Source organism: Prunus mume, linkage group LG2 (assembly GCF_029339155.1).
Source record: "Prunus mume cultivar Tortuosa linkage group LG2, ASM2933915v1, whole genome shotgun sequence".
In the NCBI taxonomy this organism is placed as follows: Eukaryota; Viridiplantae; Streptophyta; class Magnoliopsida; order Rosales; family Rosaceae; genus Prunus; species Prunus mume.
In genome coordinates this window covers 11,256,977-11,281,408 of record NC_142699.1, presented here as the reverse complement: position 1 = coordinate 11,281,408, position 24,432 = coordinate 11,256,977, and the positions used below count along the sequence as shown (strand labels likewise).

Sequence of the window (24,432 nt, the reverse complement as noted above, 5' to 3'; positions counted from 1 at the left end):
TGCTTACCCAATTTGAGTGGCATGTATTTGTAGCGTTTCATCGTAATTTGAGGACCTTTTTTTGTTTTATTTATTTATTTATTTATAAAACATGACAACTGCTTTTGGAAACTCAGCTTGCTCCTCGGTTTTAGGTGTGTCTAGGAAGTTAGATTTCATAAACTAAGGAAATAAAATGCATATAAACTGAAGCCACAAGGAATGGGCATATGCATATGATTGCTTCTAATTTATAAACTAAATGATAAGGAGCCTATCAAGTTATAAATTCAATTGATGAAGGTAGGTGTACATGAATGCATTACATGACTGTTTCGTAATGGGCTTGTAGTATGAGTGGTTTAGAATGTCCTTCATGCATTTGAAATCATGTGTTCGATTCTCATCTTGCACTGTGTTTAATTATATTATTTCCCTGATATCGCTAGTATTATATATAATGAAAAAAGAAAATGGGCATTTTGGAAAAAGCCAAAGGAGAGAAAAATATTTTGAAAAGAAGTCCAAATGGACAAAAATACCCTTATTTATTTTTGAATTTCATAAAGAATCCCTTACATTTACATATTTTTGTTTGAAAGTTGAGGGGTTTTTAAAGAAAGAAAACTGAATCTACATATGATTGTTGAAAAATGTGCAGTGGACTGGAAGCTGTTATATGGGTCATCCAAGGAAAGAAGCCCAAAATGTAAAGAGGCCTGGAAAAGAATATGCTGAACTGAAGCCCATAGCATCAAAACATCAATCACTGAGACATGGCGATGAAGCCTACCGTAACTTGAAGAATTTGCTAGAATCGTCCAATTTTCAGAGGTTCTTCATTTTTTACCAAAAATATATCAAAAAGAAAATCAGCAGTCGGCGTACAAATATCATTCTCTTTTTTTTTTGGTCAAGTATCATTCAGAGAACAGAGAATGCCAACATGAACATGGACCGTACGGACACGGAGATGATGGAGATGGAGACGATGGCGTCCGACGCCTGCCAAGGCGACGTCTTAAGGGACTTTCTCGCATTGGCTCGCCAGCTCCTCAATCAAGGCAAGCCATCACAGGCCCTCCAAGCGGTAATCTTTAACTAAATCAAGTTTTTTATTTATTTTATCTTCTCCTTCATCACCTTCAATTTTTCTTCGGTTTGATTTGTATTGTCCATAGAAATTGAATGGCATTGATTTAATTTTTAATTTTGTGAGTTTTTAGCATCTAAAATCACTGAAGTGCTACTCTTTATTGAGAAAGAATCTCTTTCTTTTGGTTGGTCTTCTTAGGGTTTGTACTGTTTTGCTAAAAGTGACTAGTTGTTGACAACATTGGTTCTTCCTATTGGATTTTCAAAGCTCAACACGAGTGGTTGCCTTAAATGGTTGGATAGGAAACGAGAATTATCTTACTTCTTATTTCCAGTGCCTAACCATCCATCCCTATAGTGCTGAACAACTGGCAAAATGGTAGTGTTGGAAACTAGGATAGTTATGGAGTTTGGAGGTTGTCCTCCCAATTCCCAAATGTGAGACCAACCCTAAATTTAATGTTGCATTTGTAGTCATGCATTTGGAAGAAAAGATTTGGATTGGAGCTTTTATAGTAAATTAATTGCGCAGAATTTGAACACTTTTTACTGATGAAAACCAATTGTGAAATTGAAATTTTTTTCTAAGAAGCTCAATCTTTGGTCCAAAACCCCTCTAAGGTGCTTGGCGCTCTCCGAAGGTTCTCCTGAGAGTTTAGGGTTATCATTTGCTTATTCAACTAATCTTGCGTGGGGCTTTGGTCTGGTAAAGCCCTGTCCAGATGTGATCCTTGGGTACTTTTGTTGTGTGCCTATATGGAGACACTTCTGCATTCATAATAAAGCATTGAGCTGCTATGAGGAGATGACATATGTACATTGTTGGAAGCCTTAAGAATCAAGAGGAACCTGTCCATGGAGAACCTTCATCACATACTAATTTAGTATTTGGAGCAGGTTGTAATGGCAATGAGAACAAGAGGTGGGGATGAGGCTGTATTTGAGTCCTTGCATCGTGCTCGTGAGCTGTACAGAAGTAGATTGCAAGAAAGCTCTGCTGTTGATCAACTAGCTTCTTTGTTTGCTGAGTGTGCAATTGCTGAAGCCCATCCTTCCAAAACTGAACCAGCAGCAGGTGACGAGGGTGGCCCATCAGTTGGACTTGGACCTGATGCTCAAGGAACTTCTATACTAGCGGAAAGTGGCAGGATGCAGATTGTATTGGATGCATTTTCAGATGGGAGTAGCTTCATTTGTTTACAGTGTGGAGGTCTTGTTAGTAATCATCGCAAAGACGAGCACTATGCATACTGGTGTGGCCAAACTTAATGTGCACATGCATGGAGTGAATATAAGCCCTCTTCTGCGATGCTCCTCTAGATGCATATGATATGTGCCTCTGTTGATATGCATCTGCGATGCTCCTCTAGATGCAGATTCTAGTTGCTCTTGATTCCAGCTTCTCTAATGGCCGCATTGTTAGATATTGACTCTTAGGAAGCAGAACATATGAATATTTTGGTTTAGGATATGAAGATCTTGTTTCAGTTGGATTGGAGTATATTGATAAAATTTGTTCCCTTGTATGATTAGTTTGGAATCATGTAATACTTGTAGTAATCACACATTTTCACAAGGAAATAGTTAATGAACAAATTGGACAGATGATGCTGCAAACTTCTGTTTTCTTTTTGTATATAAATGGTGTTCTAATCAAGGCCGCCAAAGTATGATTGCATGCATGTGTCGAGAATATAAATGAAAAGGAAAAGAAAATTAAGAAATTGGCAGAGGAGCCTCAAGTTCGATTCAATACCTTTGTTTTATTACAAATAGGCATACAAGAAGCAATCTTTCCAATAGAATGACTATAATGCTTGCACAAAGAAAAACAGAAAAAAAGAATCTACAAAAGAATTTCCCTTTTGTCGAAAACTGTGATGCGACAGAAAATGCTACATGGTGTCAAATGTTGTGCGTACACACAATAAACATTCTAAAGGCTTAGCCCAAAAAGTTACAAATTTGTCCTGGAAAAGAAAAAAAAACGCAGAGACCCCTTTATACATATTTCTGTAACTTTAAGGATATCCTCTCATGTTGTGTTGTTATTAACAGAAATGTACTATAACATCAGATGGCTCGATTTCTTATTTCACCAGTATACCACCACTTGCAGTTTTGCACCGTCGGTGTCGTCTTCTAGCTAGACAGTATATCATCGGCAGCATCAACACAGCTTTACAAGATGCTCCGAGTGCAGTAACCATTGCAAAATTTTCGATAACAAACCTATGCTTTCCAAAATAAACTCATCCATGACAGTAGCAAAGATCCTCAACAGCTACTTATAGCACACTGCATTATTTTAAAAGTCAAAGTAGGTCAATCACTGTGCTGAGCTCTCCTGTTGAACGAACTGATCCGCAGTCATGTACTTGGCACTTACGAGATTCTCGAAGTGCCAAGTACACTTCAGAGATCCTACTGCTACAAAGTACATATTTCTACATTTTTTTCAGTTGTGCAACTGGAAATATTATTTGGATACATATGAGATTTTTAATCGTAATTTTATGGTACCTGCACTTGATTCTCTGTTTTCCCATGCCATGCGTTGGGATGATACTTAGGTCAAAGATGAAATTTGGGCAACAATAGGCTGGTGACTGCAGAACATCAAATCACATCTGACCGAGCTTGTAAACGAGGTTTGGCCCTCATGATTGTTTCATCACTGTGCCTAATCCATTCTGAGAGTCTCCAAGGCTTCTGCCATTTCCATTTGAATTGTACTAACCACTGGTGATGACTCCTCTTCCACCTCCATAGCTTCCCAGCCTGTCCTATAACTGCTAGTTTTTTTGTTGGCAACTGCCCGATGGGTACCATCTGCACTAACAGCAAATCCCGTTTTCTTTAGTTTTCTTAGCTGAAAACAGAAAACAGGGCCCAATTCTATAATTGAAAGGAGGATGAAATTGACCTTTCGTGTCTGATCTATGAAAGCTATCGATTCTCTGACAGGGCCGTTAACAATTCCTGCTGTATATTTCAGCTGTTTTTGTGCTGGCACAGAGATTGGGGACAAGGGACCACTCGTGTCATCAGCACAGTGTTTCAGTGAATTGTGTGAGTTCCCCTGATGGTGGTCAGCCTAAAAGACATAAAGACATAAAAACAATCCTTCACATACTTGAGCCAAGCTTAAGAAGATTATGAGAAGAAGCATTAGAAGAAATATCACATAATGACTAATATTCTCACCGAGGCTGATGTTGCCAATGCAGATGCAACAGCTTGCTCTCTCAATTTTAGTTCCTTCTCAACTTCCTTTCTTCGTGTCTCACTCTGCCGCAACAAACCTACGAGTTCTTTGAGATGCTCTTTCATTTCATCCATTTCCATTTCTTTCTCCCATAATTGGCACCTGTCAGCATGTGAAATGATACTTAGAATTTCAACTGCAGAATTTAGATATCACTCACATGATAATTTGCAAGCAATATGCAACGTGGTAGTAAGATCTATTAAGTTGTGAATTTTCTAAAGTATACTTAAATATGACAGCATGATCAATTTATTTGACAAATTGGGTAGTAATATATAGTGATAGTGGATCTATGGTTTATGTTCGGGGTGGTGGTCCCGCTTATGGGGTCAAATCAATACGTTCTAAGAGCACGGTTTGGGGAGGGGTTTTTTCCCTATTTTATTTAAAATTTTCTAATCAAGGAAATTATCTACTCCATCCGACTAGTTCCGGGTTCGACTATGTAATGTACTTTATCTGCTGGATTACGGGTGGGCATTTTACCAGAGGTGACAAAACCCTATACTTTTCATTACAAAACCAATAAACCTGAAAAAGATGGATTATTTTGTGAAAGAATGGATAACATAGCGATTTTATTTTTTATATGGATCCATTAGATTCGTCTGATTCGTTAATTAATAAGCTAACTAATTTTGCAATACAACTGACATTCCTTGTAGAGAATGCTATCCCTTTTATTTAATGTTCACCATATAAATATTATTTTTTGGAAATTAAATTATTTGTTGGAGATTAAAAAATTTATGATCTCTATCAGAGAGGCAATGAGCAGGTAAAAGTATGGATTATGAGGAACAGATACACACCTCTCCTACTGTGGTCTATCATCTACCCTTCTAAATCCAGTCCTATATGCTTCCAAGTTATTTTTACCAATTACATGCTAATATTTCTTTTTCCTTTTTACATAAAAGAGAGACGCCATAATATGTTGCAGACCTCCTAACTTGACATTTCTAAACCTTTTTCTAGTTTATCATAAAAAATAAAAAATAAATGTTGAACAATGCCAGACTAATGTGTAGATATTCACATTGCACTTTTCACAACCATCATAAAACACCATAACAAAAATAAATAAAATAAAAAAATCATTCAGAACACTAGGTCAAAAAAACACCTTGTATCTGCAAGAGAATTGAACATATATTGAAGCAAGTTCTTTGCATCTGCCATTGAGCGCAATTGGTTCCAACGTCCACGGTTGGTAAAGGCACGCTCCCGTTCTTCTGCCTCTGAAAGTTGCGATGCCATCGCTACAAGTGAGTTTGATGATATGCTAAGCATGTTCTCAAGTGAAGATATTCTGGCCATTCTTGCATTTGGTGACATGGAGGACACCCTGAACAAACAAAATACAGAAATAAACCACCAGAGAGAGAGAGAGAGAGAGAGAGAGAAATATTTACGTTATACTATTCCATCTGTTTCATGCTAACCTTTTCATCAAATTCCAAACTATAAAACGGGGAAGAAGACAGAATTATGCAGATATAAGTGTTTAATACGAAACATACCTGGCAAAGCCATTCTTTCCTCTTGGAGGACTAAGGCCCTTTGAAGCGAATTCATTTAATTGCTTCAGCATGGCCAACTCTTCTGCCAGTGCAGCTCGTCTGCATATTACAGCTTTTAATTAATAAACTCTCCAATACTATATACAATTCAGTTTAAATGAACATATATTTATGCATACACTTGACTTTGTTTCTCATATTCATGACGAACTTCATGCACATTCACCATGACTTCAAGCTCGTGATCAAGCCACCGTTGTAAGGATTTCTCATTGCTCTAGTGGTGGAACTTGAGTTAGAAAGATTCAAAATTCAAAGGGAAGAACATAAAACATATGGAAAGAAGAGGAAGCAAAGAGCATTACCTGTAAATACGTCCCATTTCCATTGGCAACAGCTGGTAAAAGTTTACACAATTAGAAAGTATAAATATTAAAGGAGAAGGCCCATGCTGTGAAGTGTGAAGACCCTATGTTATAAAGAAGACATTTCTTCTCAATTGAGGTAATTTTAGAAATTTGGTGATTACATATGAAAGTGAATTTAATCTTTCAATTACCTCATCTGAGAGAACCAATGCATTTATGAATGCAATGCATTTAGAAATTTGGTGATTACATATGAAAGTGAATTTAATCTTTCAATTACCTCATCTGAGAGAACCAATGCATTTATGAATGCAATGGGTGTCCAGAAGTGCAGCCTTCAAACATTATAATATTATAATAGAAAACAAAGCATACCTGAGCTGTCACGAGCAGAAGATTTACGAGCTTCTAGCAATTCTTTCAGCCTCTTGGTAGCCATTGCAGCCTCTTCAGTCTTTCTTTGAAGAACCTGAAAGAAAGGACAGTATTCACTTCAACTACCATTATATTATGTTGCAATCATGGTTTTAGTGAATTTGTCCCACTTTCTCTGTTTATTAAGATATATCAAGTAGAGGAAATCAACTCTGCATACTAAGATGCCACAACTCTAGGGCCCATGTAGCTTGAAAACTCTCCAATATTATACTGTAACTCTCTCATTAAAGAGAAGCACCCATAACTTCTTGAAGATAGCAATTCAGATAATTTTCCCAAATTAGATTTGATCTTAATAAGGGAAAGTAACACATCACAGGTTGGAATCTCAGAAGTTTATAATCAGAAAATTACATTGCTGGCCAAACTTAGCATTGAGATCTTTGAAAGGACAACTAAATAAATAGGCAACTGAGATATACTCACCATTTTCTGGCGTTGATTTAATGCTTGCAGCTTATGCCTTTCATATTCATTTCTCCTGCCCTCTTTCCGTAACTATTAAAGTGAAAGTAAAACCAAAGTAGGGAGCATGAATTAATACAGGAAATCAAATTCAGTTCAGATGAGAAAGTAATTAAGACGTGGAGATGCTCATTTCGATCCTCTACTGTTATAGCATTGATACATAAATACATAAAGTGTTAACACTTCATAAAAATTTAAATATGCATATACTACTAAATATAAAGGTGATCGGTCTCTGTTTCCTATTACAATGGCCAATAGCTCTCACTCCTGCTAAAGATTAATAAATCATAATAAATCATAAAAGATATGTTTCCTTTTAATTGAAAATCCACTGCACTATATTTATTTAATTTTATGTAAAATGACATGAAACAATGGCAGGAGCTTCAGACTTTTGGACTTCCATATAACTTCAAAAGTTAGCAGGACAAGGAAACAAAGGAAAAAAGTAAATACCTGCAGCAATTCCTTCTCTCGAGAGGCTTTCCACTGCCGAAATTGTTCTGCTTCTTGTTTTATCCTATGTTGCAGTTGAACCTGGAATTTAAAAAAATATTAAATAATAGCAGTAGATGCAGAGAAAATATTATCCTTATTAGGAAAAAACTATGAAGATATTTTAACAGTGTGATGAGTCTAAACCTTTTGTGCCTTTATTGACTGGATTTCATCTTGCAGTCGCTTTGCTGCTTCATCACTTTTTTGTTTTTGCTTCAGTAGCTGAACCTGGCTCTCTTGTTTCTTCTTAAGATCCAGAATCTGATATGTAAACATTGTAAAAGATGAAACATTTGGATTACAAGCCCCCTGCTTATCCAAAGTGAAACAGCTTTCTAGTAGAAAAGTATGGTACCTGTGCCTCAAGTGCCTTTAACTTCTGGGAATGGACATCTTGCGATTTTTGTGCTTGTCCATCACTATTAGCAAGATTTTCAACTTCACCCAGCAACCGGTCCCTCTCTTGCTGCAGTATGAAACAAGTAAAGAACAACAAGTGAATATCAGTTCTCCCAAGAAAAACACCATCGAGTTCAAAGGCTTTAAGTTAACCTGCACAGTTCTTTTCTCATCTTCAAGTTCCATGATTTTCTTTCCAAAGTGCTGCTTGAGCGCCACAGTGTCAGAACCTTCAATAAACTTCATTTCCGACTGCACAGACGTCAAACGTAAAGTCACACATAATACCTGAGAAGACACTAATGTGGTTTTCATGTGATCCCAAACAATATACACACTCAGACCATACCTCCTTCTGCTGTAGACGTTTATTCAATTCATGCAACTCTTTGTCCATAGTATTTTGCAGAATGTTGTGCTCCCACTCTTTTGCTACTTCCTCATCAATTTCCTGGGAATCACCTGCTACAATATGACATCCTACACTATATGAATTTCCCCAACACTAAAGATGCATATAGCTTATAGGTGCTCACATAGCTGCAGCTGATTTTATTGAGAAAATAAAATGTTGTCAAAAGTCCTAAACAGAGATAAGTGATACCTGTTATTGCTTCACCCATTTGGTAGTCAGCTGATTCTATACTTTGCAAACCCCTTTTAAGGCCATCACTTTTTACAGAGCACGTACTACCAACCTGAAAATGAGGTTTTAGATTAACAAATGTACCTGTCTAGCTGATTATATATGCCGAGTCCTACTTTAACGATAATTCACAACCAAAAAATATATAGATTACAAAGTGAAATAAGAAACGAAAACAAGTTACAAGACAAAGTCATATATTAGTACTGGAAAGAAATAAGATAAAAGAACAGCGTGAATCTGTACTAGAGCGTGTGACACATACGTGACCATCTCTTTCACACTGCTCTACACCAGTGCATTTACTACGGTATTCATGAAGTTCCCGACAAAGATCCTCATTAGCAGCTTCGAGCCAAGTAATCCTTTCCTTGAGAACCTACAGAATTAGTGAAATCGCTTAGAAAATGAAATAAATATATTAAAGAAAATAATAATTGAATCTATTCTTCTAGTACTAAAGAATTAATTGCAGTTTTATCATTTATTCCTTTTTTTATATATAAAATATCACCATACTGGCCACACAATGATGCAACTGGGGTAAGTCTGACCCTTGATGGAAGAATTCCGACACAACGATTCACAGAAGAGTAATATTAATATACCTGTATTTCATCAGAAGAAGATCCTCCTCCACGTGAACAAAGTTCAGCTTGCAAATACTCTAGTTGTTGGCGCATCTTCAGCATCTCACTGGACATGGGATCTCGGTTTACCTGTTACAATAAATCAGAAAAGCTACATAAATGACAATGGAACAAAGGCAGAAATCTGTACCTACAGTGGTAAAAACTAAGAAAACTATGAATAAGAACTTATTCTGAACAACTTACAATAGGCTTATTTTGGATATTGCGAGCACGATTTGCATACTTTAATGTGTTTAGGGTTTCCTCAGCATTGATATCAGCAGGACTGATGCAGGCTGTATGACATAAGGAAAATCATGATAGTATCAAGTGGACAGACAGATCATGCAATCAGCAGATAGGGTTCTTGTAACATCCCTTCTGCTGTCATTAAACAAAATTGAACTTTCTACATTACACAACGGTTTTCAACAGCACGTGAGATGAATGAGTGGCAAGATGAGAAAGGAAAATTGAATTGACAATCAGATGTGAGAACTTAGATATATAGGACCAAATGAGAAAAACAAAGATTTGATAATCCTCAGATTTACCACATTGCTTGCACAAACTATAAAATATTGGGAAGAAAAGAAGAATAAGGTTTTAAGCCTATGGATGTAGGTACATACAAATCGTTTCTTTCAAAAAAAAAAACAAACAAACAAACGGCCTAAGGGATATTAGTAAGATCACATTCAGGTGACTTCTAAAAAAGAGATACATTCCATGGGGCATACCAAAACAAAATCATATATGCCTAGAGCAAGCACCAATTTTTTTAACACGGGAAAAAGAAATTTAATAACATTACCTATCATAACAGTTCGGCTGTTACCACCAAGTGAGTCCTGCAAAAATGAACAGACACCAAACCACAATTAAACAACAAACCCTGCTAAACATTTTCACATGATTTTGTCAAGAACATTTGTCACACGTTCTACCACAAGGTTAGAAATTTTTTAATGGAATCAAACCTGCAAAAGCCGAGTAAGTTTACTATCTCGATAAGGAACATGAACACCTTCTTTGCGCTTCTTCTCATCACCAAGTGCACTGATAACATTACCAAGTGCAAGAAGACCCTTATTAATATGAACTCCTGTTTAAGAAAAAAAGAAAATCCACATGAAAATGAATTACAGAAATGCGCTTTAGACACAAAAAGTAACAAACAATGGTATTTACCTTCCTTAAAACGCAAACCATCAGAACCTGTCCTCTTTGCGCGCTCAGACCCAGCAAGATCTACCAAATGCAACTTGGCACATAGATATTCTTCGTTCATACTCTCGCTAACCCCGTTGTTGCCAGAACATGTCGGGTTGACCTTATGCATTTGCTCTAACGTGATGGTGAAGATGGCATGTGAACGGCTATAGACATAAGCATAAAAGGAACAAGTCATTAAACCCAGGGGACTTAATGCAGAACCCATCTTGATAGACAATTGAATCTCAGGAAGATTTTAACAAAACAAGTCAAAAGAAATTGAGAAAGGATTTTGGAAAGGACCAATTATTTCTCAAGCATTAAAAGGCATATAGCACATACATTGTCTTTCCACATTTTACAAAAATTCCGGAAGAAATAAGTCTTTTCACCTATGCAAATAAATATTACCAGTTTGTATACGTTCCATAATTAAGGAAAAATACACATAACTTAAAGGAAAAGGAAGGCCCATAAGTTACCTTGATTGATTGTTCATATTTGTACTCCCTGTTGCCCTGCTCAAAGATCCTTGTTCCAGGCAAGCAGCCATTTCTTTTAGTGTACTAACACTGAGTTCAGTGGATCCTGCCAGTGTAATAACACCATTTGATGATTCTCGAATTTGTATTGGTGGCTTTCCAGGGATTGCTACTTTGCCCACATGCCCGTTTGCACCTTCTGGTTTGCTCAAAAAACTAGGATCCAGCAAATCCTGTACTTCTTCTTTGAGAATCTTTGCATCAAAATATCCTAGTTAGATTTCACTAATGCAACGCGGTACATAAAACATGGAGAATGGAACTTTTACAACAAAATTAAGAATAAAACACCATAACAAACCTCAATAAAAGAAACATGCAACTGGAATTCAGTTTGATGCTTTAGAGTTTCAATTTTGCTAAATAATACATTCATAACTTGAGGGATAATTCCAGTCTGGCAACCATCTCTGAAACCAGTGCCCATGGTGTATGTTTTCCCAGAACCTGTCTGCAGTAGAATAAAAATGTTAACCCTTAGGACACTAAATTGCAAAAAGGCTTAACAAAAGACGGTAAACTGCAAGACATGCAACCTCAGCTCTCCATGGAAAATATAAGTACCTGACCATAAGCTAGGACAGTAGCATTATATCCATGAAACAAGCCATCGACCAGCGGAGCAACACATTCTTCAAACATTGCAGATGACGGCGAACTGGTACTCCCGTAGACATTGTCGAAAGTAAATGAATGTGTGCCAATTTGTACCTGCACCATTGTCACAATCAGCACGTAGATTAAACATAAATACGCCCCATGGGTCCAAATTTGGTCCGTAGCACAAGTCAGCATTGCTCTCAAGTGAGTTCAGAACCTTAGAATTTGATGAAATATGTAAGAACGCAAAATTGAAAACCAATGAATGTGATAGGCACCACATATTGCAGATACCAAATGAGAAATGTCACCAACAATAAATAAATAAATTAAGATAAAAAAAATTTCCTTTTTTATTAATTATAATCCAAAACCATTTCTTTCCTTTCATTAGGACCGGACGGTGCTATGCCGAACAGAAAATCTGTCACCGGTCAAAATCTACGGCGTAAATTCGAGACCAAATAATTCCCCATATCAGCCAATCAATAATTCCCAATTATGGAACTGAACAAATTACATGAATTTAAGGTGCTAATGTGAATCCTGATCCAAAATCAAATTGCCAAGTGAAGCATGCAATCCTGAGGCTTACTCAGTAAGCACATTTGGATCCAGATCTCCCAAAAGTTTGATTCTTTTTACTCAGTCAGCTAAAACTAGAGCTGGGTTAGCTCTAGATTAAAGCAAACAAGGAGAGAGAGAGAATGCACCAGAATGGCCATGGAGAAAAAAGTAAGACTTTTTTTTAGAGTGAGGTACCTGAGGCTTGCCGGGGACGACAGTGACGCAATCTTTACAGCCTTGGAGCTTCTCATCTCCGATGAGCGGCCGGATGTGGACCGCTACTTTCACACAGCAATCTTCCCCTGCTTCCATGGCCACAGCTACAGGGGAAGACAGCGAGCGAGAGGGAGAAAAAAAGAAAGATTCAATTCTGAGGAGATGAGTGTGTATTTCAGATTTGAGAGATCAAACCGTTCTCATTGTCTGTGAATTTAGTGAGAGAATTGCAGACAGGGAAAGTGATGGAACAACAACAGCAACCAGAAAAGAAAGAATGAAGGAAGAGAGAGAAAGAGGCTCAGCTCAACTCAGCTCTCATTGGGATTTTCATTCAGAGTCATACTGTTTTTTGTGCTGTGAAGTGAAGAGTCTTGAGAGAGAGAGAGAGAGAGAGAGAGTAAAAATAGAAAGGAAAGGGAAGGGTAGTTGGGGGAATGAGCGGGTAACTGCTGGGACAACAACCACTATCATTTTCCTTGCGCTTCACTGCACCACAACACACACATTTCCCTTCTCTAAACTTTTATGTCACTCTTTCCCAAAATGCCCCTTCCTCCTTTCACAACGGTCTCTCACCCTGCCTCCCCCCGTAAAGGAAGTTGTCCAGCTGTGATTTGCCCACCTCACCCCTGCTTGTGCCCGCGTTATTACAAAGCTTGCCCTTTTCTGTTCTTTTGTGTTGTTGCGGCGTCGGACGGTGCCGTTTTGGCGCGGGAATTTGGTAAGGAAAAGCGACGGACATAGCCCACCAAGCCACCCTGCCACGTGACATAGAGTGTTGTAACTTTTATTAATTGGGGTTTCGTAAAAGGAAGGAGAGTTATGATTCAATCAGTCGCCTATAGTTTGATCAACTGTTGCAAAATATTTAATAAAAAGAGAAATGCTAAGGACAAGTCACTCTGGCGTAAACAACTCTTGTTAGAATAATGTTTTGGAGAAATTGTTAGTGCTTTGGAAGCACTAGGTGAAATGTCAATGCAGCGTTAAGAATTCATCCAAATCATAATACATGTATAATTATTAATACATACATTCTAAATGTTAAAAAAATAAACCCTCATCTAATATAACATATCAAATTTTGTGTGAACTCGTAACACCACGTCACGTTAGGACCACGAAATATAGGGCAAATGGGCAAAACACGGCAAGTGCATCCAGAGAAAATTAGGGAAGGGGGGCGATCTAGTGTTGAACAGTGATGGTAGAGAGGTATTAGGGAGGAAGGACCCGAAGGAGTAAAGCGAGTGGACGGAAATACCAGTCCCACAAATTAGACAGTGCCAGCTGGTGGTCTCCCACATCACATGGCCTTTTAGTGTCCATAAGCCGCTGGGCCCCACCCTTACTCTGGGGTCAGAAGAAGACTCAGACACAACACACACTCAGACTCCGATGATGATGGCCCCACGATTTTGCAGAATTTGTAGCAGTTTTTTTTAAAAAAAACCTCATCTTTTTAGTTTGCTGCTTTAAGGATCATGCTCTGGTGTGACTTCTTGAAAAATCACCCAAAGTCTTGTTAAATTTCTTTGAAAGAAATGGGTCTCTCTCCACCTAAATTTTTTCCCCTTTGTATGCTATTGATTACAACTATTGTAAATGGTAGGCAAAGCCCTTGTGGTGGTTGCATTATTTATTAATTATTTATTTATAGGATTTAAAAACAACTGTTAAGAGTAGATGAGCAAGAGCCATCAATGACATCAAAAGTGAGAGTAATTGAAGGTTTGCGTTTCAATTTCAGATGGTAGATGCTGATACTTGTTTTTTTTAAATCAAAATTCACAAGGGTGAAACCACATCTGGAATTGGGATCCAAATATCCAATCCATATATAGAAGAAGAAAGAAAAAAAGATCTTAAAAAACAAAAATAATGTAGACAAGGAGGTCAGCTAGATTATCATACTCAGAAAGCCAAACAATTTTTTTTTTTTTTTCTGGTGGGCCAAAGTTGGGATATATAATTTCATGTTTCCAGTTTTGTAGGAAGTTGCAGTACCAAAGTTTTGACACAAATGAGTACATTGCATAATGTGGACAAATATTTCTGGTAAATTTCCAGCATGCCAAGATATCATATATACATGTTATATACACTTAGACTGAACTAGGCCCAAATCCAGAGATTTCATTATTATTTTTCCACACACACTGCCGTATTGATATGGGAGTTCAAATATGAGAGTATTCATCTGCAAGTCAAGGCAGCCAGAACTTCCATTATTAAGAACTCTGTTGTGGGGATTGCAATCCCTTTGATGCAGCAAAGGAATGGGAAAATGATTCCTGGGTTTTTGGGGGGTTATTTTATTATTATCTTTTTCTGAAGTGGTAGACTGCAAGTTAAGCAAGCTGCTTCACACACCAATTGTTTCTGCAGAAGTCCTTTATTCAGAATGAAGGGAAGCAAAGGAAAGGGAAAGCTGAAAAAATGATCACCAACACCAAGCTTCCTCTCTGTTCCAAACCTAACTTCCCATCTATTGAATTTTCTGAATTCGACCGTTAGCTTGGATGCAGACCAAGCAACTAGAATGAGGCCCCACTTTATATCTATATTGTATTTCATTTGTTTGTTTGTTGTGGAAGGCTTAAGTTTGTTGATTAACTGTGTAGTTATCATAATCTCAATATTTATGTACCTGCAAGATGATCTTCATTGACATCAAGAAATTAATGTTAGGCTTAACCAAATCACCTTTAAGGAATTTGAAGTTTTAAACAACATTTGCTTTATTGAATGATGACACTTTGACTACTAAAGCTGGAATTTGAGGCAACAAAAGCTTAAACCTTTTCCATTTAAATTAACTGCCAATATGGAAACAGCTCTGTATCTGATGTGTTCCCTGCAACCAAATCACCATGGCACTGTGTGTGCTGCACTGTACACTATTTTGTTTCTTATGATTCTGTATTAAACAAGGCACCAACTTGAGTTTTTTTATTGGGTTCATTTTAGTTTGATATCCGAAAGTTGGACCAGTAAGTAAGGCATGTTTCTTTTCCTTTTCTTCTGCAATGCTGAAGAAAAGATTTTAGCTTTGGGCCATCCAAATACCCTGCTCATAAAAAATGAAAAATAACTGTAACCCAATACTAAGCTCTCATTAGACCACATGATTTTGGGTTTTATTTATTTATTATTATTTTAAATAGTTTTTCATCAATGCTTCAGACAGAGGGCGCTTGCTGCTGCATATGTTGCAGTGTGTTTCTTTATTATATTCCCATCCCTTTTCCTTGTGCTTTCTACCGTGTGGAGCTTTGCATCACATGCTTCCACCACCTTTACATCACACCATTATTCCCACACCTCCTTTTGATCCCAAGCTCCCCAATTTTTTCTCTCTTCCCTTTTGTTCATTGATCATCATCACAAGCAATCCTATCTTGTTTTGCAGAATGATTAGTACTATAATTAAACAGATTTTGGACTATCTTACAGTCCAATCAGCCACTTCTTAGTCACTGAGCAGTGAGCAGTGACGTTGTTTAAGTACATTTGTTGAATTATGGTTTCATAGGAGAGAGAGATATGATTCCAAATTGCACAATTATTAAAGTGGCCCTCTTGTCTATTTCAAAGTGAATATGCAATCTAATTGTGCTTTCTTTTTAACAGTTGCTTGCAATCCATCATATCTTGTCTTGGATAAACTTTGCAATATTATGCCTCTAAAGCTCTCTCTCTGCATCTCCATATTCTAGCTCTGAGTGTAAAAAGCATTGAGAGTGGAGCAGACACAGCATGTGCAAGCTCTGAAAATTTTCATCATTAGCTTCCATCAAAATTTGGTCTTAATTAGTACTTCCATGATGGGTTTTTTTTCTTTCTAAATGGTCTTAATACTAGAGCACTGTGCCTGGCTTTAGGTGGGTTTTGGGATTATGTTATGAGTTAGGATGGGCAAACCCACACCTTTTTTGGGCAAACCCACACCTTACTGACTGGTATCCATTCACATTAAAATGTTAAATGATTGGTGAAGCAAATTTGTTGCTTTTTTTTCCTTTTTCTTTCGGTGGGACAGAGAAATTGCACAACTGGAATGTGCTCTTCTAATTTGTAAGCCAATGAGTCATTTTATAGTGAGGGTCTTATATATGACTCTTAAGTGAGGTCATATCTCTTAATCATTAAATCAGATTAATTAATTTGATCCAACGGCTGACCAATTTAATCCAACAATTAAGAGCCTGACCCCGATGGAATTCTTGGTAAGGCAATAGCAATTTTGGTCCTCCTCAAATCTTCTTCAAGACATGACTTTTCAAGTTTAATCACTTTAATTGGTGCCAAGGTCCTGGCTTTTGCCCCAATGAGGTTCAGCATGCAATGGTGGTTCCACCAAGCCTGGACAAAGAAGGCAGAGGCTGCATGGATCTAAAGTTGCCCAAAAGATTTTCAGTTTAGGCTTGGTGGACGATCTGTTCTCCATAGGGTCATTTTGGGCCAACTTTTTTGGTGTTGTGGAGGCCCAAATATCAAATGGCAAAACCAACTAAACGGGAACAGCCCAACATATCCACCTTATACAGGCTTGGAATATAAAACGAGGAGAGTGGATAGCATGTTCATGTATTCCATATCCAAGAAGGGGATCAAATTAGCCTAACCATCGGCAAATAAATATGCTTGATTCTTGAAAGGCCTAAAATCTGTTTTTATAACCCATAAAATACTCATAACTTCTGCAACCAAAAAAAAAAAAAAAAACTTATAACTTTTCATGCTAAGTGTAGTGGTCTTTTTGTTCAAGCAACCTGACAAATGGGCTTGGGTTGCTATAAGAAGAAAAACGAACAAAATTCCCCCAGTGCTTGAGTTCAAGAACCAGGCTCTCTAAAAGAGTTTTTGAAAAGTTTGATGAAATTTTATAAAAACACTTTTATGTTCCTTTCACCAATAGCCAAATAAACATAATAAATTGATGAGTGACTTAGCTTGAGAAGTTTGTGGCATAGGAGTTAAGCTTTCATAAGTTTAGCAATTTGAGAGAGAGAGAGAGAGAAGCATAAGTTTCTCACAGAGAACAAAAGTTTCAAGTGGGGCAGAGGAAAATTAGAAAGATTTATATCTTAGGGAAAGAAGACAACAACCGAATAATAAGATTGGGTGGCTTGAGTAAATTTTCAGTTGCTTAACAAAGCTTGGTCAGACTTTGAATGATGGATGTTACTAGGTAGAGGAAGCTCCATTTTATAGGCACAAAAACCATAATTTTATCTAACCTCCTTCTTCCTTTTTCTTTGCTTCTTCCCATTCGATCTTAGTTGGTTAAATTTTCCTATCAAATGCGCATGGGTAAGGAGCCATTTGGGGTTCCAAGGATTTTGTGTGGCTAGACCTCCCCATGAGGGTAAGGCGCCACCTGCTTTCCTTCATGATTTTCAAAATGGAGCTTACAAAGGAAAATAAAATGGGTAGAATTACTTGTCCAATGGGTATTCTTCCTATATACATGGATTTCCTTTGGTATCTGTCATGTCTCCTCCTTGACCATCTTGGAGTTCTGACAAGGGTGAAGCACAATGCCAGATTTTTACAAGTCGCTGGGTTGGGTTTGTGTGTATAGTATTGGGTTATTAGCATATTATTTCCAGCGTCTAATGGGTTTTCGTCAAGCTGCTGAAAATAGCTTATTTAATTGGGGCATTTTATCGATGTGGGCTTGTCTAAATGTTATAGTAGACTACTAGATGTTCTCCTAAGGCATTGGATCACCTTTCCCCCTATCTCATGCTAACTCATGTGTTTGAGCCCGAGAAACGTGTTTGAGTTTTAATGCCCCTAAGTGGCCTACAACTTTCGTTCATCGAACCCTTAATGGGCCTTGTGATTGCTTGTTCTATTTCATACCACAACCTTCTTAGCAAACCCCTGGTATTTATGTGGCTTGGACCCACTTAAACTTGTAGCATGACTTGGTATTACAATGGCATCGCGTGTTTATTTAACATGCTTGTGCTTGAGCTTTATTGTACCGCAATAAGCTATGATCGGGCTAAATAGCAACGGGTAGGTTAGTGAACAAGAATTTATAGAGCCAGTGCATTTTTGGCCTTTTTGCGTATGCTTGCGTGCGTGACGCATGGTCCATGGCTTATGTAGGTGTGTTCCACAATTTCTCTTTTGTCCCAATTGGGTTTTGTTTGCAATCAATTTATTTGTACTGGGCAAAAAATAAACCCGGGTCTAGTTCTTAGATTTTTGGGCCTCAGCACTAAGGTTATCCAAAAATACTATCAAAATGACCTTACTGAATCGAACAATATGTGAAACTGTTAAAGATATATACTGGGTCATGAATTATATAAGCAACAATACATAGTCCACTTTCATTTTTACGAAGGGAATTCTTGTTTGACACTTCAAAATAGTAATCATACACCCATACAATTGCAATTTCATGTTTCATTTTTGTACAAGTCATAGAGCTCACCCTCAATGACTTGCCCGCATCCCAAATTCCTTGTAAATTCCTACATTCAACCCCATTCTCATTTCAAATCACTAACTTCGCCTCTAATAGCACCCTATATCACCCTGCTTACCAACATGAATGGAAAGAAAAGACCAACATTATGATGTTGGATTTTATTAGGAATAATTTAGTGTCACAGCACTTTCATTCACATGATATGGACCTCACTTTTTTTTATTAAGTTTACGAGGACCATGGTGGAGTGGCATCTTTATATTTATAGACGTACCATGTATACGATGAAATAACACTGTCCTTTTAAAAAAAATATTTAATTGTCTGCCAAAAACTATAATAATAATTTAGAAAAAATTAAAATTAAAATTTGTCTGCCAGACGAAAAATCAACGTGGTTGACCCTGTCCCTCATTTTCATCTGAATCTGAGAGAAGCGAAGGGCCGGGAAGAAGAATCACAATCCTCTTCCGTTTGCTCCGTTGCAGCGTCGCCCTCAACTCCTGCCATCTCCGCCCTCTCAATTGTCAGGTACTTTCAGTCGTCTCCTCACTGTCTCTCTGTATTTATCTTATACTTATAACGATGAAGAATCGAATTTTTGGTTAATTTCTTTTTGGAGGCAAGTGACTTTAGGGTTTTGTTAGCTTTTGGATCTCATTGATAAATCACCATGCTTTCCTGCGAGTCTTTTGGACGATATTACGATATATATATATGTGTATATATATGTGTGTATATATATGTGTGTGTGTGTGTGTGTGTGTGTGTGTGTGTGTGTGTGTGTGCAGAATAGATTTGCATGCAGAATTTCGAATCTACTCTACTAGTTTTAGCTCATAATAATTGGAAAGCTTGATGGGCTTACTTTGAAGAACTCTTGTTGTGGCTTGCCTCATCTTAGTGAGCTGAACTATTGTACAATACAATTGTGGAATGACCTTGTGATTCTGTAAGTTTTTGTTACTGAATAAGTAATTAGTGAATAACGGTATTCACTGCAGGGAAAAGGTCTCTCTGCTGCCTATGGAAGTGCATGAGTTTCTACACAAGTGATGCTTGAAGCCTCTTTGCTAATTGAATTGAGATATCGAGTAAAATGGCATCAAGTTTTCTGAACATAGTGAATGCTACTTTAGATTGGGTGACAGCGACTTTGGATGCTCCCTCTTCTCGAGCTATTGTTTTTGGAGTTCCTATTGGCGGTACTAGCTTCTCCAGATCCTAATAACTGCTTATTGCTTACCAACGAAAAATAATGTTTGTGCTGAACAAAGTTTTGTTTATTTGGCCTTTTTCTTGCAGGACATTTATTTGTAGAAGTTCTTCTTTTCTTAGTCATTGTTTTTCTACTTTCCCAGAAAAGTTACAAACCACCCAAGCGGCCTTTAACAGAGAAGGTTTGTATGAGAGATTGCAACCCTATTGTCTCCTTGAATAGTTATCTCTTTGCCTGCACCCCTTATTTTATTTTTCAATTTTCCAAATGTATGGTTTCAGTTTCTTAGTTACTTAACAAAGTAAGGATGGGAGAAGTGCTGAGGCATTGTTATGACTAGATTATATCCCTAGTGGGGTTTTTATGAAAAAAATATGCGTGCGGACAGATTAAGTGTTAACCTTTTGTCTCATTGAATGGAATTTGTAGTGATGCCACTTTACATGTTTTGTGCTTGTCACATTTTAACTTCCCCTTGAAAAGGTTTAGTATGGTATGCTTCTGATTTTTATCTGAGGGGTATCCTGGTTTCTTAATTGAACTTGACCTATCTGATATCTGTAGGAAATAGATGAGCTATGTGAGGAATGGGTTCCTGAATCTCTTATTCCTCCTATCACTGAAGAGATGCAGTATGAACCCCCAGTGCTGGAAAGGTGAGTGAGATTAGTCCTAATCTCGTCATAAAATGATCTCCATATTTTTGTGGTCAAAATATATGCTTTGATTTGTATGTACCTTTTTCCAAATTTCTTGAAGATAGAGTGAGATGAGTTCCTTTAACAATAGTGTGTGTTTTTCCCACACAAAATGGTCCTGGATCTTTTTCTACATATTTTATCCTGGTGTCTAATAATTTTTTTCCCATGTGAGGAAGTTTTGGTGTTCCTTGTGTAAGCAAAGCATTTTAGTGGATTTCCTACAAGTCATATTCTAAGGTTTTGGGTGAAAATTGAACAATGTCTTCATTGTTCTAAAGATTTCTGCTAATGAGTGGAATTTTTTCAGTGCTGCAGGGCCACATGCAATAATCAATGGTAAAGAAGTCGTGAACTTTGCTGCAGCAAATTATCTTGGATTGATAGGACATGAGAAATTACTTGTAAGGGATAGCTTTTCAAATTACTGATATACTTTTTCTTCATGAATAATTGCTTAAATAGAGCATTTATAGCAGTGTCTAATCTCAGGAGTCATGTACCTCTGCATTGGAGAAATATGGTGTTGGTTCCTGTGGTCCTCGTGGGTTTTATGGAACAATTGGTATGCCTCAATTACCATGAGATAAAGTATTGATGTTTTTTTTTTCTTTTCATATATTTAATATTAGTCTTCTTTTTTTTAAAGGTAGACAACTCGCAGTCTATTTTATAATTTTTATTTCATTTTATTTTGTATCAGATGTTCACCTTGATTGTGAGGCAAGAATAGCAAAGTTTTTGGGAACTCCTGACTCAATTGTCTATTCGTATGGACTGTCTACCATGTTCAGTGCAATTCCCGCATTTTGCAAGAAAGGAGATATTATTGTTGTGTGAGTATGCATAATATTGTTCATTTTAAGTATTCCAGTCTCTCTTTTTTTTTTCTTTTTTGTGTTGTAGAACTTGTTTTGTTCAGTTGAAGAGTTTGTCATGAAAGTAAAAAATATGGATAACATGGAAAATGTGTTATACTTTAAGCAAATGCTTGAATCTTTTAATTGTTATTATGGTTCAAGATTAAGGCCGCTAAAATTACTGAAGAGTTACTCATGAACTTTATGATTTTACTCTAGCCTGCATTGATTACTTGTTTTCCTCTGTTTCTTTGCTTGGTTTAAGAACTTTTATTGAAATATGATGCCCACTGGTTTTTATTGTATGACTTTGTCTAGATACATGGAGTTCAATATACTTAAGCTTTGTTTTCATATTTTTGAAGTACTATGTATGTATGAACTTTCTGGTGCTGTACTTTCCTGCTCCTAGCATTCATGGAGCTTATGCTGCTAAAAAGCTTTCTTGAAAATTTCTGTTTAAATATGAATTTACATGTAAAGCGGTTTATGTTTCTCCTTTTCTAGGGATGAAGGAGTCCATTGGGGAATTCAAAATGGTCTATATCTTTCTAGAAGTACAATTGTGTACTTCAAGCACAATGACATGGAATCTTTAAGAAATACTCTGGAGAAAATCACTTTGAAGAATCAGCGGGCTAAGAAATTGCGGCGCTACATCGTGGTTGAAGCTGTGTACCAGGTATCTCAGTCCATTAAGTGTATCAAATTTCATTTAATTAATTATTGTTTTTATACTAGCGGCAAGACGAAAATGCAATTTAAAATTAAGGGCTATTTTAGAAATTGAACAAAGTGTCTTCTTAGCGATGAATGTTGCCATTGGCATGTTAGCATTTTGTCTCGAGTTTTCCTGAGAATTGAAGTAGCTGGTGCAATTATAAGTATGCTGATTCCTATTTGGAATTATGTTGACTTTTATGTATTTATTATTCTAATCTAAAATTTGCAGAATTCTGGCCAAATAGCCCCCTTGGACGAGATTGTTAAATTGAAGGAGAAATACAGGTTTCGTGTTGTATTGGATGAGAGCAACTCATTTGGTGTGCTTGGAAAAGCTGGAAGAGGTCTCACTGAATTCTGTGGGGTTCCGGTATTTTTCAGAAATCCTTTTTTTTTTCCTATCTCCCTTAACTGTTGATCTGTTATGTGTTTGTGATTTCTGGTGGTGTGATATTGCAGGTAGAAAAAATTGATATTATTACTGCTGCAATGGGACACGCATTAGCCACAGAAGGAGGATTCTGCACTGGAAGTGCTAGAGTCACTGATCACCAAGTATGGTCATTGAAATTTATGAAACTGAATTTTGGTTACTGGATTTTATACTACTAACCAGTTAGTAGATCATCATTGTGCTGGTAGATGCCACACTTGTATGTACATGCAGACACACACACACTTTATTAAATTTTTTTCTCTTCCATAATCTCCAAAACAATAAAATTTTGGGGTATGGTCTTTGGCAGCGATTGAGCAGTTCTGGGTACGTCTTTTCTGCTTCTTTGCCCCCATATCTTGCAAGTGGTGCCATTACTGCCATTGATGTCCTTGAGGAAAACCCTGATCTGATAACAAAGCTGAAGAAAAACATTGCTGTATTATGGAAAGGTCTGTTCTTGATCTCCTCTTCACATGCATAGTTTGTTGCTTTGTATTCCCTATCTGGATAGTTTTCATCACTGTGGTTTACTCATCGATGATCAATTGCCTTGGCATCCCTGTTACTTTGGTAGATCATTTACCACCTGCCTTACACTGTGATGCTCTTGATTGAGAAATGTGCTGTGATGTGCAGGTTTGTCAGGTATACTTGGCCTCTCATTAGCGAGCAATCCTGAATCACCCATTGTTTTTCTTAGACTAGAGAAGTCAACAGGTTCCGTGAAGAGTGACCTACAACTCCTTGAAGATATTTCTGACCGTGTAAGTAAATGGTTGTATCTTAATTACACTTAGCTGCATAAATTTCTGCTACTCTTATTTCTTATTCACAATGGTTGTGGTTCTGCAGTTGTTGAAGGAATATTCCATTTTTGTGGTGACCTCCAAAAGGTCGACCCTTGATAAATGCCGTCTGCCCGTAGGAATTAGATTGTTTGTTTCTGCTGCCCATTTGGAATCTGATCTGCTCAAGGCATCAGAATCGCTAAAAAGGGTTGCAGATTTGGTGCTGAAGGATCATATTTGACTGGTGGACGCCTGATTTCTCTCGCTCACACATGCACTTGGACAGGATCTGGATGCAGGAGCACACCCAGTGTCTTTGTGAAGATGCCCTTCGATGGTTGAATAGTTTTGTAATGCAGACTAACAAAGAAAGGCCTTTTGAGTGTGGATAATTTATGCGATAGAGATATGATTAAATTAAAATTGCAGTGTTTTTTGTCCCTTTTTTGACATGTGAACGAAATTAGCATAAAGTCAGTCTAGAACACAGGTGCATTTTTTATTTGTTCGCAATGCTGTGGAAATTTTCATGTCACTCGTGTACATTTGTTGTTCTTGGTGTTGTCTTATGAATTCTTTACCCTTTTAGTGGGAATGAAGGAAATGGTAATCGGTTGACCAAAAAAGAAGAAGGAAATGGTAAATCATTCTACCTTTTGGATATTCGAATGTGTTTAAGGAATTAAAATCTGGGACTCTGTTACACGTGAATTGAATGTCCTGATATCCTACCTCTTACTCCCCTCGGATGTCTTATGAACTGAGGTACGAAGCCGAAAAATTACTTGAGT

At 37.2% G+C, this 24,432-nt stretch overlaps 3 protein-coding genes across 5 annotated transcripts; 2 read left to right on the top strand and 1 right to left on the bottom strand.

The window, feature by feature from the left end:
• The first annotated feature begins 764 nt into the window (after positions 1-764).
• On the top strand, positions 765-2,677 carry LOC103320365 (uncharacterized). The gene is made up of 2 exons (XM_008222038.3): positions 765-1,069; positions 1,972-2,677. Exons 1-2 carry the CDS (start codon positions 926-928, stop codon positions 2,341-2,343), a joined length of 516 nt encoding a protein of 171 aa, XP_008220260.2. The 5' UTR covers positions 765-925; the 3' UTR covers positions 2,344-2,677.
• A 113-nt stretch (positions 2,678-2,790) lies between these two features.
• FRA1 (P-loop containing nucleoside triphosphate hydrolases superfamily protein) lies at positions 2,791-12,995 on the bottom strand. Of its 3 annotated transcripts, none has more exons than XM_089046922.1 (26): positions 12,440-12,995; positions 11,642-11,788; positions 11,379-11,528; positions 11,018-11,271; positions 10,512-10,699; positions 10,301-10,425; positions 10,135-10,171; positions 9,525-9,616; positions 9,297-9,407; positions 8,954-9,067; positions 8,647-8,740; positions 8,392-8,522; positions 8,196-8,294; positions 7,999-8,109; positions 7,788-7,904; positions 7,602-7,682; positions 7,101-7,172; positions 6,612-6,705; positions 6,234-6,265; positions 6,048-6,145; positions 5,869-5,967; positions 5,472-5,693; positions 4,282-4,444; positions 4,001-4,171; positions 3,598-3,906; positions 2,791-3,372 (listed from the first exon to the last, which is right to left on the bottom strand). In XM_089046922.1, exons 1-25 carry the CDS (start codon positions 12,554-12,556, stop codon positions 3,694-3,696), a joined length of 3,132 nt encoding a protein of 1,043 aa, XP_088903048.1. In that variant the 5' UTR covers positions 12,557-12,995; the 3' UTR covers positions 2,791-3,372; positions 3,598-3,693. The 3 variants fall into 3 exon arrangements, with proteins under 3 accessions (XP_088903048.1, XP_088903049.1, XP_008220259.2); XM_089046923.1 differs by having other exon boundaries at positions 8,392-8,507; XM_008222037.3 differs by having other exon boundaries at positions 8,392-8,504.
• Positions 12,996-19,161: 6,166 nt separating this feature from the next.
• LCB1 (long-chain base1) lies at positions 19,162-24,304 on the top strand. Its single transcript, XM_008222036.3, has 13 exons — positions 19,162-19,445; positions 19,919-20,119; positions 20,220-20,314; positions 20,698-20,789; positions 21,142-21,235; positions 21,324-21,396; positions 21,535-21,667; positions 22,199-22,373; positions 22,644-22,784; positions 22,874-22,969; positions 23,161-23,302; positions 23,490-23,617; positions 23,706-24,304. The coding sequence occupies exons 2-13, from the start codon at positions 20,014-20,016 to the stop codon at positions 23,880-23,882; spliced, it is 1,452 nt and encodes a 483-aa protein (XP_008220258.2). The 5' UTR covers positions 19,162-19,445; positions 19,919-20,013; the 3' UTR covers positions 23,883-24,304.
• Positions 24,305-24,432: the final 128 nt, after the last annotated feature.

Excerpts from the sequence above, each read along its gene's own strand:
- LOC103320365 (XM_008222038.3), top strand. The coding sequence starts at position 926 with ATGAACATGGACCGTACGGACACGGAGATGATGGAGATGGAGACGATG. Across the intron at positions 1,070-1,971 it reads CATCACAGGCCCTCCAAGCG|GTTGTAATGGCAATGAGAAC; the intron begins GTAATCTTTAAC and ends TATTTGGAGCAG.
- FRA1 (XM_089046922.1), bottom strand. The coding sequence starts at position 12,556 with ATGGAAGCAGGGGAAGATTGCTGTGTGAAAGTAGCGGTCCACATCCGG. Across the intron at positions 8,523-8,646 it reads AATGGGTGAAGCAATAACAG|GATGTCATATTGTAGCAGGT; the intron begins GTATCACTTATC and ends CATATAGTGTAG. Across the intron at positions 8,295-8,391 it reads AACGTCTACAGCAGAAGGAG|TCGGAAATGAAGTTTATTGA; the intron begins GTATGGTCTGAG and ends ACGTCTGTGCAG.
- LCB1 (XM_008222036.3), top strand. The coding sequence starts at position 20,014 with ATGGCATCAAGTTTTCTGAACATAGTGAATGCTACTTTAGATTGGGTG. Across the intron at positions 21,397-21,534 it reads TGGGTTTTATGGAACAATTG|ATGTTCACCTTGATTGTGAG; the intron begins GTATGCCTCAAT and ends ATTTTGTATCAG. Across the intron at positions 23,303-23,489 it reads CATTGCTGTATTATGGAAAG|GTTTGTCAGGTATACTTGGC; the intron begins GTCTGTTCTTGA and ends TGTGATGTGCAG.